The sequence below is a fragment of the Mustelus asterias genome, chromosome 8 (assembly GCF_964213995.1).
Source record: "Mustelus asterias chromosome 8, sMusAst1.hap1.1, whole genome shotgun sequence".
Lineage (NCBI taxonomy): Eukaryota > Metazoa > Chordata > Chondrichthyes > Carcharhiniformes > Triakidae > Mustelus > Mustelus asterias.
Window position 1 is genome coordinate 124,465,108 of NC_135808.1, and position 20,100 is coordinate 124,485,207.

At 46.6% G+C, this 20,100-nt stretch overlaps 1 protein-coding gene across 3 annotated transcripts in view; it reads left to right on the top strand.

Annotated features, from left to right (window-relative positions):
- LOC144497522 (kynurenine--oxoglutarate transaminase 3-like) overlaps window positions 1-20,100 on the top strand; it is a 52,691-nt gene that overhangs the window by 27,630 nt on the left and 4,961 nt on the right. For all 3 annotated transcript variants that reach the window (XM_078218914.1, XM_078218915.1, XM_078218916.1), the window contains 3 exons: window positions 5,646-5,832; window positions 7,347-7,420; window positions 19,834-19,920. In XM_078218914.1, the coding sequence (XP_078075040.1) occupies window positions 5,646-5,832; window positions 7,347-7,420; window positions 19,834-19,920 (348 nt within the window). The remainder of the gene's footprint in view (window positions 1-5,645; window positions 5,833-7,346; window positions 7,421-19,833; window positions 19,921-20,100) is intronic.

Consider the following 20,100-nt stretch of genomic DNA (forward strand, 5'->3'; position numbering starts at 1 on the left):
GCATTTGCCTTCCTAACTGCCAACTGAACCTGCACATTAACTTTAGGAGAATCTTGAACAAGGACTCCCAAGTCTCTTTGTATTTCTGATTTCCTAAGCATTTCCCCATTAAGAAAATAGTCTATGCCTCCATTCCTCCTTCCAAAGTGCATAACCTCACACTTTTCCACATTGTATTCCATCTGCCACTTCTTTGCCCACTCTCCTAACCTGTCCAAGTCCTTCTGCAGCCCCCCCCTGCTTCCTCAATACTACCTGTCCCTCTACATATCTTTGTATCATCTGCAAACTTAGCAACAGTGCCTTCAGTTCCTTCCTCCAAATCGTTAATGTATATTATGAAAAGTTGTGGTCCCAGCACTGACCCCGAGGCACACCACTAGTCAGTGGCTGCCATCTTGAAAAGGACCCCTTTATCCCCACTCTCTGCCTTCTGCCAGTCAGCTAATCCTCTATCCATCCCAGGATCTTACCCTTAACACCATGGGCTCTTAACTTATTTAACAGTCTCCTATGCGGCATCTTGTCAAAGGCCTTTTGGAAATCTAAATAAATCACATCCACTGGTTCTCCTTTATCTAACTTCCTTGTTACCTCCTCAAAGAACTCTAACAGATTTGTCAGACATGACCTCCCCTTGACAAAGGCGTGCTGACTCAGTCCTAGTTTATCATGCACTACCAAGTACTCTGCTATCTCATCTTTAATAAAGGACTCTAAAATCTTGCCAATGACCGAAGTCAGGCTAACTGGGCTACAATTTCCCATCTGCTGCCTCCCTCCCTTCTTAAATAGTGGTGTTACATTAGCTACTTTCCAGTCCTCTGGTACCCTCCCTGCCTCCAGTGATTGCTGAAAGATCACCACCAATGCCTCCGCAATTTCCTCAGCTATCTCTTTTAGAACCCTGGGGTATAGTCCATCCGGTCCAGGTGATTTATCCACCTTCAGACCTTTCAGTTTCCCCAGAACCTTCTCCTTAGTGATGGACACTACACTCACCTGTGCCCCTGATTCTCCTGGAGCTCTGGCATCCCACTGGTGTCTTCCACCGTGAAGACTGATGCAAAGTAACTATTCAGTTACTCTGCCATTGCTTTGTTTCCTACTATTAGTTCTCCAGCCTCATTTTCCAGTGGTCCAATGGCTATTTTTGCTCCTCTCCTATCTTTTATATATTGAAAAAAAACTCTTCTTATCTTCTTTTATATTACTAGCTATTTCATCTTCTCCCCCCCTTATTGCTTTTTTAGTTGTCCTCTGCTCGCTTTTAAAGGCTTCCCAATCCTCTGGCTTCCCACTAATCCTCGCCACTTTGTATGTTTTTTTTTAGTTTTTATGCTGTCCTTGACTTCCCTCATCAGCCATGGATGCCTCATCCTCCCATTAGCATGCTGCCTCTTCCTTGGGATGAATTTCTGTTGTGCCTCCCAAATAACCCCCAAAAACTCCTGCCATTGCTGTTCCACTGTCATGCCTTCTAGCCTCCCTTTCCAATCAACTCTGGCCAGCTCCTCCCTCATGTCTTTGTAGTTACCTTTATTTAATTGTAATACCGTTACATCTGATTCCAGCTTCCCCCTCTCAAACTGCAGGGTAAATTCTATCATATTGTGGTCACTGCTCCCTAAGGGTTCCTTCACCTTAAGTTCTCTGCCATCCTTACCTGGTCTGGCCTACATGTGACTCCAGAGTCACAGCAATGTGGTTGACCCTCAACTGCCCTCTGAGGGCAACTAGGGATAGGCAATAAATGCTGGCCAGCCAGCGACGCCCATGTCCCACGAATGAATAAAAAAAAATTCATTTCCTGTTTGAAAGTTACTATTAAATCTGAATGTTTAGCTTTTATTAGCCACTGAAACTGTTTCAGTATATGATGCTGTACAGATGGTAGTTTGAATATCAACCAACCCAAACGAAAACACTGCCACAAATCATAGAATCATAAAATCCCGACAGTGCAGAAGGAGGCCATTCGGCCCATCAGGTCTGCATCAACCATAATCCCACCCAGGCCCTCTTCCCATAACCCCATTTATTTACCCTGCTAATCCCCCTATACTAGGGTGAATTTAGCATGGCCAATCCACCCGGTTGAAAGATGTGCGGGTTAGGTTGATTGGCCGTGCTAAAATTGCTCCTTCGTGTCCTGAGATGCTCAGGTTAGAGGGATTAGCGGGTGAATGTGGGGGTAGGGCCTGGGTGGGATTGTGGTCGGTGCAGACTCGATGGGCCAGATGGCCTCTTTCTGAACTGTAGGGTTTCTATGATTCACCTAACCCGCACGTCTTTGGACACTAAGGGGCAATTTAGCATGGCCAATCCACCTTTCGGGCCGTGGGAGGAAACCGCAGCACCCGGAGGAAACCCACACAGACACGGGGAGAATGTGCAAACTCCACTCAGACAGTGACCCAAGCCGGGAATCGAACCCAGGTCCCTGGCGTTGTGAGGCAGCACTGCTAACCACTGTGCCACATTCTGTCTACGTTAAACCGTTCAGCTGTCTCATTTCTCTCCATGTGCTTTCTTTTCCAGCTTCTTTGTTGGGTTGTGGATCTTGCCCACCGCAGCTCGCTGACTGGCTGCACAGTGCCTCGCTATACCATAGTCCAGCTGAGAATCTGGAGCTCCAATTGGGCTGCACAGTTCTTTGTTCTATCTGATTTTTAAAAGTTGTTTCTGACTTGAGTTTCTACCAACGCAGCAAGGTTGTCTTTAAAGTTTAATGTTTTAATGTTGATTTATTAGTGCCACAAGCCGGCTTACATTAACACTGAAATGAAGTTACTGTGAAAATCCCCTCGTCGCCACACTCCGGTGCCTGTTCGGGTACACTGAGCGAGAATTTAGCACGGCCAATGCACCTAACCAGCACGTCTTTCAGACTGTGGAAGGAAATTGGAGCACCCGGAGGAAACCCATGCAGGCACGGGGAGAACGTGCAAACTCCACACAGACAGTGACCCAAGCTGGGAATCGAACCCAGGTTCCTGGCGCTGTGAGGTAGCAGTGCTAACCACTGTGTCACCGTGCTGCAGTTTGGTGCAAAGCTATGAATTAGGAGCTGGAGTAGGCCACTCGAGCCTGCTTCACCACCATTCAACAAAATCATTTTTATTTTATTTCCCTTTATTGCCATACAGCGCAAAGCACAGAGGCACAGTATTAAAAACCAGAACAGCAACAACATCAGACAATACATACATAGAAATCACACTGTATCATCATGGCTGCTCTGACCTCTTTAACTGATTCCAGATGCAACCAATCCCTCCCCATGCTTGGGGTAAGTTCCTTATTTTGATTGCATTCTGCTGCCTTTGGTGGTTAGCACTGCTGCCTCACAGTGCCGGGGATCCAGGTTCGATTCCTGGCTTGGGTCACTGTCTGTCTGGAGTCTGCATGTTCTCCCCGTGTCTGCGTGGGTTTCCTCCAGGTGCTCCGGTTTCCTCCCACAGTCTGAAAGACGTGCTGGTTAGATGCAGTGGCCATGCTAAATTCTCCCTCAGTGTACCCGAACAGGCGCCAGAGTGTGGTGACTAGGGGATTTTCACAGTAACTTCGTTGCAGGGTTAATGTAATCCTACTTGTGACACTAATAAATAAACTTAAACTGAATAAAACTTAAACATGGACAGTCACCCAAGGCCAGAATTGAACCTGGTTCCCTGGAGCTGTGAGGCATCAGTGCTAACCCCTGTGATGCCCCCATAGAGATGAACAAACATTTGTGTGGGCCTCTCAATTATCCATATTTCTCATAAAAGTCTCCAAAGGTTTTGTTCTGTTTGTAGATTTGCAGAAATGATGCCAACGTTGTAACTATCAACTTGGGAATTTTACTATTCAAACTGACCTTTGCCCTTGCCAAGAGTGTAATGGGCTCAGTCAAATATTTATTTGCATGCACATTTTTAAAAAAAGTGTCCTGCTCTGTTCCTTACCAGTGCCTCTCCTACCAGCTGTTGAACAAAGAAATGAAACAAAGCTTTGGGCTATTCGACATTCTCTTGCAAAGCTAATCGTAAAATTCCCTGCCCAAGTCCGCATTTCATCCCCCTGAAGTAGTGTGCAGGGCCAGAGGGACCTCAGGCTTTATGTGCACCATAGATCTATGAAGGTGGCAGGATATATTGAAAGAGTGTTTAGCAACGCATGTGGGACCTTGGGAATCAGAAGTACAAAAGCAAAAAGTTATGCTGAACTTTTTATGAAGCTCTGGTTAGGCTGCAGATGGAGTAGGATGTCCAGTCCTGCTCACCACATTTTAGGAAGCATGTGAGGGGTCTCAAAGGGTGCAGAGATTTATCAGAATGGCTTCAGGGATGAGAGGACTTAGTTACAAGGTTAGGTTGGAGCAGCTGGGCTTGTTGTCCTTGAAGCAATGGAGATAGAGTCACGGAGGTTTACAGCATGGAAACAGGCCCTTCGGCCCAACTTTACTTTATGGTGGATTGTAAAAGCAGGTTGCTTGGCCACGGGGGTTATGTCCGGATGGGGAGGTTGGGTGGCAGTGGAGAAAGGGTTATATGATGCAGGCATCCTGCAGTCCCATGAGGCAGTTGTCAGGGGGGATCAAGTAACTTGGTGCAGGCCATGGTTGAACCTGGGATCTTTCTACGCTTTATTCTGCAATGACATTAATGGTGGAACCCAATGTGAATGTGCTTTATAGCAGCAAAATATATCAATAATATTTACCCAATGTATGCTGTGTTTGGATGAGCTTAATATTTTTAATATAAATATAAGTTGTTAAAAATGCAGTAGGGAATTCAGAAGTAACTTTTCAGAATGGTTGGAGTGTGGAACTCACTACCTGAGCTAACTAGTATAGGTGTGATTCAGAGGAAGCTAGATAAGTGAGAGAGGAGTAAATACATTTATTTATTGATCAAAAGTAGGCTTACATTAACACTGCAATGGAGTTACTGTGAAAATCCCCAAGTTGCCACACTCCGGCGCCTGTTCGGGTACACTGAGGGAGAATTTAGCATGGCCAATGCACCTAACCTGCACGTCTTTCAGACTGTGGGAGGAAACCGGAGCACCTGGAGGAAACCCACATAGACACTGGGGAGAACATGCAGACTCTGCACAGACAGTGACCCAAGTGGGAATTGAACCCAGGTCCCTTGCACTGTGAGGCAACAGTGCTAACCACTGTGTCACCGTGCTGCCAACAAAAACAGAAAATGCTGGAAAATCTCAACAGGTCTGACAGCATCTGTGGGGAGAGAATAGAGCTTGTGTTTCGCGTCTAGATGACCCTTCATCAGCTTTGACATAGGGTCATCTAGACTCGAAACCTTGGCTCTATTCTCTCTCCACAGATGCTGTCAGACCTGCTGAGATTTTCCAGCATTTTCTGTTTTTGTTTCAGATTCCAGCATCCGCAGTATTTTGCTCTTAAATAGAAGATTGTATTGATGGGGCAAGATGATGATTGATGGGAAGAGACTCCTGTGGCCCTAAGTGTCCACATGTACATGTGGGCTAAGGAGGCCATTTCTGTGCCATGAATCCTGTGTCATGTTTGCACTGAATCTTTACGAGCTAATAAATATGTCAACTTGGGTCTGATTGGAAAGCTATAAAAGCACGCTGACTGAAGTTGTCTGTCACCTTCTATTGCACAGGAAGCTGTTGCCCAAGGTATTCGGAAGGAGCATAGCATCTTGAAGGAGCAGGAATGCTACTTCCTCTCTCTATCCCGGGAACTGGAAGCCAAGCGGAATCGGATGGCGGAATTTCTTCATGCTGCTGGGATGAGGCCGGTCATCCCTGAAGGCGGATACTTCATGATTGCCAATATTTCAGTTCTAAGTAAGTTTTAAGTTTAAGTTTATTTATTAGTGTCACAAGTAGGTTTACATTAACACGAAGAAGTCTCACAACACCAGGTTAAAGTCCAACAGGTTTATTTGGAATCACGAGCTTTCGGAGCGCTGCTCCTGCCTCAGGGAGTGGAGTTTAACCTGGTGTTGTGAGACTTCTTACTGTGTCCACCTCAGTCCAACACTGGCATCTCCACATCATACATTAACACTGCAATGAAGTTACTGTGAAAATCCCCTAGTCGCCACACTCCTGCACCTGTTCAGGTACACTGAGGGAGAATTCAGCATGGGCAATGCACCTAACCAGCACATCTTTTGGACTGTGGGAGGAAACCAGAGCACCCCGAGGAAACCCACGCAGACACGGGGAGAATGTGCAGACTCCACACAGACAGTGACCCAAACTGGGAATCGAACCCGGGTCCCTGGTGCTGTGAGGCAGTAGTGCTAACCACTGTGCCAAGTAAGTGCTTTTCCTTTTCCTCCCCTCCCCCGCTTAAAGCACTGATTGTTCACTAACTCAACACCATTGTTGAGCTTTGCTTGGGTACTTGGATCCTGTGCTGGTGCCCACTGGGACACGTAACCGTTTCCTTCTCTTTCTTGAATGATGTATTAAAGTAACAGAGGAGTTTTGTTGTGAATGGAAAATTGGATTTGTCCCATCGTATACTCAAGTCTGACTTTAGACTCAACAAATTAAAGACACGGTGCAGGATAAATGGGCCCACAGTTCTGATTTGAAAGTGATCCAAGGGTAGATGCAGATGACAGCTGTCAGTAGGAGGTTGCCTGCTGCTTTACTTCGCTATTGGTCTAATCAGAAATAGTCATGGGATTGCTAAAGAAATACTCACACCATTTACTGGGCCTGTTGCCAAACACTGTGAGAAAACCGCCAGACTAAGAGTGTTCCAGTTAAGAACTAAATATGGTAGATTCACCCATTAAACCAAGGTTCTTGTCAGACACCTGCTGTGGGGCAGGTTTGGCAGCTGAGGCAGTGGTTGAATGATCTTTTGATCTCTAAGCAAGGGCAGAGGTCCTGGTTCCTTCCCCCTGATGCTTGTCATTCTGTCACGTTGGGGGAAAGGCATGTGATTTTTGGGTGGATCAGGACAGTATTCCACTCAGTGGTGATTCCCCCAGTGGGGTTGAATGGTCTATTGACATTTGCTGCCAAAGTTCACCATTTTGGCAATGAGCAAACGGGGTGAGCCTTCAAAGAATGTAAGATTCTGTTGTAGATTAAGTGCCCACCTTGAGCAGCAGTGAACAGTAAGGACAAGGAGGAAGGAAGACTTTTTTGGCGCATACTCAATTTATTTTTTCATTTGAAAGAGCGTTGGAGCCCTAGAGTTGTTTGGTCAATGCTCATTGTCCAGTATGACGCTGAGTCACCAAAATCTGAAAAATGTCATACCTGATCCTTTAAGTTTGCTAACGTAGCCAATGAAATTATCGATTTCTTCTCATCCTTTTGCACAATATTCCCTCCAGATGTGGATCTCCCAAAGACGGAAGGGAATGAGCCTTATGACAACCTCTTTGTGAAGTGGATGATTAAAAACAAGGTACGGTCAACTTGATTTCAATGATATAAAATAAGTGTTCACATGTTGATTATCACAGAAATGTTGCGGCACAGAAAGATGCCATTTTTTATGTCAATGTGGACTGTGGTTCTGAATCAGAAGGTTGTGAGTTCCAACCCCTCTCCAGAGACTTGAGCTCTCTAGCATGCCTTACTAAAGGAGCTAACTGTTGGAGGTGCTGGGCTTTTGGATAACACATTAAACTGAGGCCCAGCCTTCTCATAAAGGGAGATCACAGCACAGCATTTCTCATAACCCGGGCAATGCTTAATCTTTAATTGACACCACTAAAAAGTGTTGATCTCATCGTTTTGTCATTGTTGTTCATGAGATCTCTTGGAATTTGGCTGTCCTGCTTGCCTTTACTACCGTAAGAGTTTTAACAACACCAGGTTAAAGTCCAACAGGTTTATTTGGTAGCAAATGCCATTAGCTTTCGGAGCGCTGCTCCTTCATCAGATGGAGTGGATATCTGCTCTCAAACAGGGCATACAGGGCCTTTACTACCCACAGCGACTGCACTTCAACCTACTTCATTGACTGTGAAGCACTTTGGAATGTCCTCAGGACATGAAGATGCTCTCTAAATGCAAATTCTTCTCATCGACCTCAGCTTTGGGAATTCAAGCCATAGGAATGAGAATTGGCTTTGATCATTGCTTCCCTTCTACCTCCTGGTGAATCATATGAACAAGAGGAGGCCGTTCATTCTGATCTGTCTTTCATTTACTTGTCTTTGTCCCCTATCCCTTGATAGAGATAGGGAAAATGTTTGAAGTTGTTCAGGGCCCTTGGGAAAAATTCAAGGTAATCGGGCAAAGTCAACATGGTTTCGTGAAAGGGAAATCATGGGCGCGATTCTCCCATCGCGACCCGCATCTTTTCTGACGGGTTCACGGTGGGAGATGCGCGTCGTCGGATTTTTTCCGGGATTTGCGCATGCGCCAGGAACGCATGCGCATCTCCCAGAGCCGGAGAACAGTCGCGCAGTCCAGACCATGCTGGAAACCGGTGGGAAGGCAGGTAAGTAATTTGAATCTTTTTTTAATGTAATTTAAATATGCTTAGCATTTCATTATCGGGAATTTGCCGGCCCGATAGAATCTCCCACCCCGCCAGGAGTACTTCATTCCAGCAGGGTTTAGGGTAGCTCCCCATGTTCAGGGAACTAGCGGGAGACCCCGCCTGAATGAAGGCGGAGCAATCGGGGCCCCCAGGGGGGCTGGGCGGTGGGGGGTTGGTGCCCCCTGGGTATTAGCACTCTGGCAGAGCCAGCCTGTGCCCTTTGGCACTGCCCAAGGGGCAAAGTGCCCATGTCCAGGGGGCACCTTGGCACTGCCCATCAGGTATTGGGCAATGCTAAGGGGGTGGGGCCTACTGTGGGCGGGGCCTAGGGGTGATCGGTGGGGTTGGAGGGTCCCATTGCCAGTCTGCATGGGGATCGGTCTGGGGTGGAGGGAGGCCAGCAATCGAGGTGGGCTGTGGGGGGGTGGTCTGCCGGGGTGGAGCCTGCCTCCCGGGGGGGGCGTTCTGCCTCCGGGGGGGGGTGGGGGAGGGGGGGTCTGACCCTGGGCGGGGGGACTGCCGGGGTGAGAGAGATGAGGGGATCGCTACTGCTGGATGCGGGGGGCTGGACATCGGGGCGCTCTGGGACGGGTGGGAGGTCGGGGCTGGCCCGGGAATTGTTGTGGGGTCTGCGGTCGGGCTGTGGTGGGGGGGGGGAACTGGAGGGGCAGCACTGCAGGAGTCCCGGGCTGGCCAGCAAAGGGGGAGACTGCCAGATCGGGGCCACTGCGCATGCGCAGGGTTCCAGAACGGTCAAACTCCAGCGTGAAAAGGCCCCGTCCCTTGGGTTTTTAATGATATTCATGACTGGGACCTCTGCATTGCACAGAGTGGGCAGATTCGAGTGTGAAGTTGAACTGAGAAAACAGTCGTGATCCAGAACAGTTTTCCCACCAATTCAATACTTTTGGGAGAATCCCCCCCCCCCCCCCCCCCCCCCGATGCTTTCTAAAATTCCCTGGACTTGGAGAAGATTCCATGAGATTGGAAAATAGCGAATGTAACTCCTTTGTTCAAATAGGGAGGAAGACAGAAAGCAGGAAACTACAGGCTAGCTTATCATCTGTCAGAGGGAAAATATGAGAAGCTCTTATTAAATGTGCTCTAATGAGGTACCTAGATAAATTCAAAGTAATCAGGCAGAGTCAGCATGGTTTTTTTCAGAGGGGAAATACTGCTTCACCAATTTATTGGAATTCTTTGAAGAAGTAACCTGTGCTGTGGAGGAAGTGGAACCAGTTGATGTACTGTACCTAGATTTTCAGAAGGCATTTGATAAGGTGTCACATCAAAGGTTATTGCAGAAAATAAAGGTTCATGGTGTAAGGGGCAACATATTGTCATGGATTGGAGATTGGTTAGCTAACAGGAAAGTTTTAAGTTTATAAGCGTCACAAGTAGGCTTACATTAACGCTACAATGAAGTTACTGGGAAAATCTGCTAGTCGCCACACTCCGGCGCCTGTTCGGGTACACTGAGGGAGAATTTAGCATGGCCAATGCACCTAACCAGCACGTCGTTTGGACTGTGGGAGGAAACCGGAGCACCCGGAGGAAACCCACGGGGACTGGGAGAATGTGTAAACTCCGCACAGACAGTGACCCAAGCCAGGAATCGAACCTGGGTCCCTGGTGCTGTGAGGCAGCAGTGCTAACCACTGTGCCACTGAACTTTCAGACCTGGGTCCTGACTGCTGTTTCTAAAGATTCGCAGAGCCTCCACAAAACATGAGATGAAAACAAAAATTGCTGGAAGTACTCAGAAGGTCAAGAAGCCCGTGTGGAGAGAAAAGCAGATATTTTGAGTCAATAATCTTTCATCAGAATATTTGGACCTATGTTGATCTTTCTTTTCCGATAGCTATCCAATTCCCTATTGAATTCCTCAGTCAAACTGGATAGGGATATAATATAATGCTATACTATAATAATATAACAATATAATATGATAATTATTATATATTATAATATAATGGAACTGGACAGGTCAGATGCTGGAAGAATGTTCCTGTAGTTGGGGAAGTCCAACACTAGGAGTCACAGTCTAAGAATAAGGGGTAAGCAATTCAGGACTGAGATGAGGAAGAACCTCTTCACTCAGAGAGTTGTGAACCTGTGGAATTCTCGACCACAGAAAGCTGTTGGGGTCAGTTCATTCGATATGTTCAAGAGGGAGCTGGATGTGGCCCTTGTGGCTAAAGGGATCAAGGGGTATGGAGAGAAAGCAGGAGTGGGATACTGAAAGTGCATGATCAACCATGATCATATTGAATGGAGGTGCAGGCTTGAAGGGCAGAATGGCCTACTCCTGGTGCCAATTTCTAAGTTTCTATGTTTCAAACCTGCCTTCACTACCATATCAGGAAGCTCATTCCAGATTTCTGGGTGAAAAGATTATTCCTCTCATCACTTCTACACCTTTTCCCCATTATTTTGAATCTGTGCCCTTCAGCTCTTGACGTATTCTTGAAAGAGGCCAGTTTCTCACTATTTACCCTGTCCATACATATCAGGATCTAGAATACCTCTATCAAGTCTCCTCTCAGCCTTGTTTTCTCCAAGGAAATCAGTCCCAACCTCTCCAATTTATCCTCATAGTTGCAGTTGGTTATCCCTGGAATCATTCTTGTGAATCTCCTCTGTACTCGCTCCAATGCCTTCATATCCTACCTCAAGTCTGGTATCTAGAACTGAACGCAGTACTCCAGATGAGGCCTAACTTGTGCCGTATACAAGTTCAACATGACCTCCTTACTCTTGTACTCAATGCCCTTATTAATAAAACCTAGGATACAATATTCTCTATTGACTGCTCTTTCAACATGCCCTGCCACTTTTGATGACTTATGTATATCTATACCGAGGTCTCTTTGTTCCTGCACCTCCTTTAGACTATCCTCATCACAGTTGACAACACTTTCAATCTTCATGTCATCTGCAAAATTTAAAATTTTGAAATCCTGCCCTGCACATCATCGTCTAGCTTGTTAATATAAATCAGTAAGAGCAAGGGTTCCAACACTGACCCCTGGAGAACTCCACTACAAACCTTCCTCCAATCTATAAAACAACTATTTATCACTACTCTCAGTTTCCTGTCACTCAGCCAGTTTCTTAAACAAGTGCCTACTTTCTCTTTTATTCCATGAGCTAGAATTTTGCTCGCAAGTCTGTCATGCGACACTATGCCAAATGCATTTTAAAATTCCACCTACACCACATCAACAGTGTTGCCCTTATCAACCCTCTTTGTTACCTCTTCAAAACACTCCAGCAAGTTAGTTAAACATGATCTTCCCTTAATGAATCCATGCTGGCCTTCCTTAATCCGGCACTTGTCATAAGTGACCACTGATTGTTGTTCCGAACTATAGTTTCCAGAAGTTTCCCTACGACTGAAGCCTAGTTTTAGTTGCTACATTATCCTGTGCACCCATTTTTTTGAAGAAGGATATAATTCCCCTGTCCTCCAGCACCACCCCTGTGTAAGGAAGACTGGAAAATTATCACCAGTGCCTCTTCAATTTCTTGGGATTCCCTTTTGTGTTAGCTGCTATTCATTTTTCATACTCCCTCCTTGCTTTTCTTCTTAGATTTTCACTTCTCTCTGGTCCTTCTATATTCAGCCTGATCCTCCATTGTATTTTCTACCTGATATCTGTCATAAGTGTGCTTCTTCCTCCATCACCTTCACCTTCACCTCCATCTCTCTTATCATCCAAGGTGCTCTAGATTTATTTGTCCTACCTTTCCCCTTCAAGGGACTATACCTTAACATTGCCTACAATACTATCTCCCTGAAAGTAGTCCATGGTTCAGCTATCATCGTTTCTGTCATAGAGAGATATGCAGCAGAGACTCCTTCCTAAGTTGAAATGTAACATAGAAGATAGGAGCAGGAGGAGGCCATTCGGTCCTTCGAGCCTGCTCCGCCATTCATCACGATAATGGCTGATCATCCAACTCAATAACCTAATCCTGCTTTCTCCCCATAACCTTTGATCCCATTCGCCCCAAGTGCTATATCCAGCCGCCTCTTGAATACATTCAATGTTTTGGCATTAACTACTTCCTGTGGTAATGAATTCCACAGGCTCACCACTCTTTGGGTGAAGAAATGTCTCCTCATCTCCATCCTAAATGGTCTACCCTGAATCCTCAGACTGTGACCTCTGCTCTGGACTCCCCCAGCATCGGGAACATCCTCCCTGCATCTACCCTGTCTCGCTCCGCACTCCCCTCTCCCAATTTACAGCGATTCAGGTAGTAGCAAAGGCAGAAGCTGTATAGATCATAAGCTGTTGGCAGGATTTTCCAGCTGTTGCGACCAGTGGATTAACTGGTCCCACTGACAGCAGTCCCCCGCTGCGAGTTCCCTGGCAGTAGAGGTTGTGAACAATGAGAAAACCCACTGACAGTGGTGGGAATGGAAGATCCTGCTGCCAGCCAATGGTGGTCTGCTTCCGCCACCGCAAAACATGCCATGAGGTGGGTAGGAACAGATGGAAAATCCCGACCTTCATTTCTAATATTCTAAGGAGCAACCTTAGAATAGAAGCCCTGTAGTGCAGAAGGAGGCCATTCAGCCCATCGAGTCTGCACCAACAACAATCCCACCCAGGCCCTATCCCCGTAATCCCACATCTGCCATCTTACCTCACTAATCCCTACTCATCCTGGGACAATAAGGGACAATTTAGCATGGCCAATGCGCCTTACCTGCACATCTTTGGACTGTGGGAGGAAACAGGAGCACCCAGAGGAAAGCCACGCAGACACGGGGAGAACGTGCAAACTCCACACAGACAGTGACCCAAGCTGGGAATCGAACCCAGGTCCCTGGCATTGTGAGGCAGCAGTGCTAACCACTGTGCCATTGTACCGCCTTTAACCAGCTGTCAAGACAGTAATTGGTTGAGCAGCTAGTTAAGGTCACCTTTGAGTTGTTTCGAGTTCTGCTGCCTTCCCACGGGTCCAAGATTGAACTTGCTCTTCTGAGCAGGTGGGAAAGACTCTTGTCAGAACCAACGAGGGTTCTTCTTTGAATATCCAATGGTGCCATTGCTATTTCAACCAGAGGCTTGTTCGATGAAGTCACTGTAGCTTCTCACTTGGCTAAAAGAGCAGGAAGATGGCTTTGATCAGAGGAGACCCGAGCAGGTAGTTTTCATTTTTTACTTACATTTCCTGGCCCTCTTTTTGCTGAGGCATTGGCACATTTGCAGATGATTATTTTACATTGTATAGGCGTGTAAGGAAATAGTTGTCCTTGGTGTCTCCTTGAAAACTCGAGTCAATCAATGATTTCGCATTTGTGCTCGAGGCCCCATTCTGCTATTAAAACTAGTTTTCTCCTTTGATCTGCTCGATGGTAATATTCCTATGCATGCAAATTCAAATCACAGGACTTTATTATTTCATACACTATAACATTGACTACACTTCAGATGTACTTTAATTGGCTATAAAACATTCTGGGACATCCTGAGGATATGTAAGGCACTATAGAAATGCAAGTCTTTTTTCTGTTTATTTTAGTATCCATTATCAAGATTATTTTAGTATCCATTCTGCGGATATGGGCGATGCTGTCAAGGCTATATTTATTGAATCATAGAATCTTACAGTGCAGAAGGAGGCAATTCATCCTATTGCGTCTACAATCCCATCCAGGCCCTATCCCTGTAACCCCACGTATTTACCCTGCCAATCCCCTGACACTAAGGGGCAATTTAGCATGGCCAATCAGCCGAATCCGCACATCTTTGGACTGTGGAAGGAAACCGGAGCACCCAGAGAAAACCCATGCAGACACGGGGAGAACGTGCAAACTCTATACAGACTGTGACCTGGAGCCAGAATTGAACCCGGGTCTCTGATGCTGTGAGGCAGCAGTACTAACCATTGTGCCACCGTGCCGTCCAACATTAAGACATTAATATGAAGACGTTAACAATGTGGGACTGAAATTGGGTGCAGGACAGATTAGGTAGGGGAGGCTGGATCTTCTCCCTGAAGGATATTAGTGAACCAATATGGCAACCCAGCAGCTTTGATTATTAATGTTGTAAGATGTTAAAGGTGCTATATGAATGCGAGTACATGCTAACTTACCTGGTAACAATTCACAAAATAACCAAATTTAACAGAATTTAAATTCCCAATTTGCCATGGTGGCATTTCAACTTCCAGGATAAGAATTTGCCTTTGGGGTCGGGACCCCAACCTGAAGGTCAAATTGGGATCCCTTCACCCATGGCAGGTTCCCTGGCGAGGGGCAGGTAAGCCAGACATAACTCTGTAGACCTTTTGGCAGGACCGGAGGATCCTGCCAATGGCTGATGGCGAGCTGCCTCCACTGTTGGAAAGCACGTTGCAAGAGGGCCAGAAAAACCTGCCATGGTCTCAGTGGCTATGGCCACAAGCTGAGGCTAAGCCACCGGGATGGGGGCGGGGTGGGGGGGGGGGGGAGGGGGTGCACAAAGCCTGCCTGGAAACCTCCCCAAATCTGCTCACACCCTCCCATTCTGTCACTAGGAGGCCACCTCCAGGCAATTGGTCTACTCCCTGACTCCTCAGCGCAGGAGTGGCTGGGGGTGGGAGTTGGGTGTTGAGCCGACTGGAAAACTCTAATCAGCTTCTGACAAAGGCTTTAATAGGCCATTAACAATCCTCAGTTGGCCAACCTCTGCATGTGGATGGGTGACCCTTCAGCCACTGGTCCCGCCTGTTGGGTTGGATGATGCCAGCAAATCAGCACACCAAACAGCTAGCATGAATTTTCGAGCCTGTCTGCTCAACTGTCTGCTTCTGTACTCAAGAGACGGGTGAAAATACTGCTCCCAATCTTCTTCCTCATTCTTCTTCCTGAGCACTCTGCCTGAAGACAGTTCCAACCCGCATCACCACTATCTCCACCACACAGAGGCAAAGAGGTAGGGCAAAGAGGCAGGTCCAGAATCCACCAAATGGAATGGGGAATTGATGATAGAATCCTACAGTGCAGAAGGAGGCCATTCGGTCCATCGAGTCCACACCGACAACAATCCCATCCAGGCCCTATTCCTACAACCCCCCACATTTATCCCGCCAATCCCTTTAACCTACACATCCCGGGACACTAAGAGACAATTTAGCATGACCAATCAACCTAACCCAACTTGACATCAGGGTGTTGGCATCAATATGATTCACACAGGCCTTTCAGCGGACTGGGCATTATTGGATAGCGTGCCAGTCAAGGAGACTGCTTTGTCCTGGATGGTGTTGAGCTTTTTCAGTGTTGTTGGAGCTGCACCCATCCAGGCAAGTGGAACACATTCTTAACTTGTGCCTTAGTAGATGTTGGAGCAGCTTGGGCGAGTCAGGAAATGAGATATTCACAGCAGAACTCCCAGCCTTTGACTTGCTCTTGTTCCCGCAGTATTTATATGACTAGTCCAGTCAGTTTCTGGTCAATGCTGACTCCTAGGATGTTGATAAAGGGGGATTCAGCACTAATCGTCAAGTGTAGATGGTTAGATTCTTTCTTTTTGGTCATTGCCTGGCACTTGTACAGAGCAAATGTGACTTGCCAGCGATCAGCCCAACCCTGATTGTTGTCCAGGTCTTGCTGCATATAGACACTGACTGCTTCAGTATCTGAGGAGTCACAAATGGTGCCAAAATTTGCTGGTGCAATCATCAGTAAACACCCCTACTTATGACCTTATGATGGTAGGAAGATTATTGATGATGCAGCTGAAGATGGTTGGACCTAGGACACTATCCTGATGAATGAACTCCTGCAGTGATGTCCTGGGACTGAGATGATTGACCTCCAACAACCACAACCACCTTCCACTGTGCTGGGTGTGACTCCAACCCTAACACGGTCTCTCAGGAACCGCAGCTCGACACACCCCTCACAGATGTGGATGTCCGGGAGGCCAGATGCCTCCAGGACTTCCCACATCCTACACTGGGAACAACACACTGGTTTCACACTCATACTGGACACTTTATGTCAAGTAAGACAGTGAAAAGTTAATAAGAGTGTAAGGAAACAAAAACTCACCCCTGCTCGTCCAAGCCCTGTGAGCCAAAGCCCTGACAGCTCACTCAGCTTCCCACTCACTCTGCTGCCCACTACGATGCTGCCCGCTGTATACTTTGGTGCACTTTTAAACCCTCCAAAAACTTCCCCTGGTTGTATCACAGCTTGGTATGGCTCCTGCTCTGCCCAAGACCACAAGAAACTACAAAAGATCATGAATGTAACCCAATCCATCACGCAAACCAGCCTCTCATCCATTGACTCTGTCTACACTTCCCGCTGCCTTGGAAAAGCAGCCAGCATAATCAAGGACCCCACGCACCCCAAACATTCTCTCTTCCACCTTCTTCCGTCGGGAAAGAGATACAAAAGTCTGAGATCACATAGCAACCGATTCAAGAACAGCTTCTTCCCTGCTGCTGTCAGACTTTTGAATGGACCTATCTCACATTAAGTTGAACTTTCTCTACACCCTAGCTATGTCACTACATTCTGCACTCTCTCCTTTCCTCCTCTTTGAATGTATGCTTTGTCTGTATAGCGCGCAAGAAACAATACTTTTCACTGAATGCTTATAAATGTGACAATAATAAATCAAACCAAAAAGATTTATAGGTTGATAATCAACCTGTTTGATCGCAAAATGAATGCGTTTTCCTTCATCGTTATTCCTGGTGTGGTACTCGAAATCAGAGCTTCTAGCTTAAAGATATGGACTACCCGCTCTGCCACAAGAGCTCCTTGTCTTGTGTTTTGGGTGAAGAGAAATCATGTTCTTATTTTGTGTTGTACAGGAAGTTATACCTTCAGCGTATTTGTCTTTGGAAAAAGAAACTAGGTGGATTGGGCCATCACTGAATCCCCCACTATCAACATCTTGATGGTTGCCATTGACTAGAAACTGAACTGGACTAGCCATAGAAATACTGTGGCGACAAAGCATGTCAGAGCCTCAGGATCCCATGGCGAGTAACTCACCTCCTGACTCCCCAAAGTCTGCATCTACAAAGTACAAGTCAGGAGTGTAATGAAATATTCTCCACTTGCCTGGATGAGTGCAGCTCCAGAAGCTTGACACTACCCAGGCAAAGCCGCCTGCTCGATTGGCAACCATCCACAAGCGTTCACTCTCTCCACCGCCGTCTACAAGATACACTGCAGGAACTTGTCCAGGCTCCTTAAGCAGCACCTTCCAAACCCACGACTGCTACTATCTAGGGACAAGGGTAGCAGAAACATGGGAAGATTACCACCTGCAAGTTGCCCTCCAAGGCACTCACAATCCTGACTTGGTAACATATCACGTTTCTTCACTGTCACTGGGTCAAGATCCTGGAATTCCCTGCTTAACAGCATTGTGGGTGTACCGACGCCACTTGGATTTCGGCGGTTTAAAAGGCAGCTAACCACCTTCTTGAGGGCAGTTAGGAATGGGCAATAAATGCTGGCCTAGCCAGCAACACCCACATCCAGTGAATGAATTTAAAAAAAGACAGAATTGATATCCGTGGCTGACCTGGCCAGAAACACCCACAGTCCATGAATGAATCTTTAAAAAGAGAGAATTTATATCCATGGCTTTGCAGACAGAAGGATCTCAGGTTTTTTACAAAGCTGGGTCCAACACATGGCACATTACCAAGCATTGGAGTTCAGTTTTACAGATGCTTCCAGACCCGCTGAGATGTTCCAGCATTTTTTTCTTTTGGTTTCAGATTCCAGCATCTGCAGTAATTTGCTTTTATCGGAGTTCAGTGTCTATCAATAAACTGCAGTATAAAATAAAGCCTCTAATTTAACAACCATCCAAGAAAAGAATCCACTTAAAAGCATCTTTTCGCAAAGTTCTTTTCTTGCTGCAAACTAAAGCAGTTCATTCCTCTTTTCCATTGCTTTGGATGGAAATGCTGCAGAGTTGGCTGGAACACAGACTTGCAGAAAAGACAAGGAACTGGGAGATGCAAAACTGGGAGGTACAAAACATGAAAGCACCATCATTGACGTGAGGGTGTAATTACAGCATGGCAAGTTTTCATAGGCACTCATAAATGTGGGATGTACGAGGGAGATGGGAACAGGAAGTTATAAGGGAAAGAGTGGGAAAGGTGAATGGGATGGAGTTCTTCACTGGGATAAAAGCAAAATTACTGCAGATGCTCAAATCTGAAACCAAAAGAGAAAACGCTGGAAAATCTCAGCAGGTCTGGCAGCATCTGTAAGGAGAGAAAAGAGCAGCATTCCTGACAAAGGGTCATCTGGACTCGAAATGTCAGCTCTTTTCTCTCCTTATAGATGCTGCCAGACCTGCTGAGATTTTCCAGCGTTTTCTCTTTTGGAGTTCATGTAGGGTATGAACACTGGTGTAGATCAATTAAATGGCAGTGACTTTTTCTATGCTGCAAACTCCATTTAATATGGATATAAAAATTGACGTTGGAAGAAAGATGGATAGGAAACAGACACAGACTGGAGAACTAAAATATAGCATACCTTTGTTTTCCTTACCACCATAATAGGTTGCTTTTGGAATGGTTGTTTACTTGTTATGATCGTGTGCGATGCAGATACATGGGGCTGAATCTTGGCTCAGGCAGGAAAACCTACGTGCAGCTCGCAGGCGGCACAGCCGGATTTTCTCGCCGTATCAAACAACACTTTGTGCAATTTCAAAGGGGAAGCGGCAATCACACAGTCAGCTGGAGGGGCGGAGCCTAAAGAATTCCGCAAGGTCAAGAATCCTGAGATCGGGGCACCCTTTTTAAAGGATGCTCTGCTCTCCAATTTAAATAAAAGCTCCTCCACCGCACCCCCCCCCCCCACCCCCTATTCCCCCCACACCACACCACACATAAAGGGGAACTCCCCCAATGGGTCTCCCCAGTCCATGGCGCTGCCAGGTTGGCACACCCCCAGTAGCGATTCGCACCGGCGTGACATCACGCCGACTGGATGGGAGGATATGGAGAGGGTAAATGTTATGGCGTCAAACCCTATAATTATATTATAATGTATGCTCATCTATGTAAATCAGGCTTGCGCCCATCCTGGGTGTGAACCTGATCACGTCATCGGAGGCGAAGGGAGGGGGGGGGGGGGGAGGCGGTGCAGAGGATTTTGTTCTGAGATCTCGCCAGTGCAAATCCCATTTTAGGCTTCTTGGGAGATTTAGTGGCCATTACGGGATTTGTGCCGACAGTCAACGTTAGATCGCGGCCATGGAATTGCACCTGGATGCGTCTATCTCTGTACATTGCTCAAGAGTTTATAATTTAAAACATTAATTTTCTTTCAGCGACTGGCAGCCATCCCTGTGACCTCATTTGTCAGTGACCAGGCCAAGAGCCAATTTGAGAAGTACATTCGCTTCTGCTTTGTCAAGGTAAGCCTACTGGTTTACACATGGAGGTTGGGGGCATGGTCTATTTACCAACCGTGCTGCTGATAAATCACAGAGCACACACTAAAAGCAGGTATATTCGCGTCAGAAGCTACAGAAGGATATAGATAGGCCGGAAATTTGGGCAAAGAAATGGCAGATGGAGTTCAATCCTGATAAATG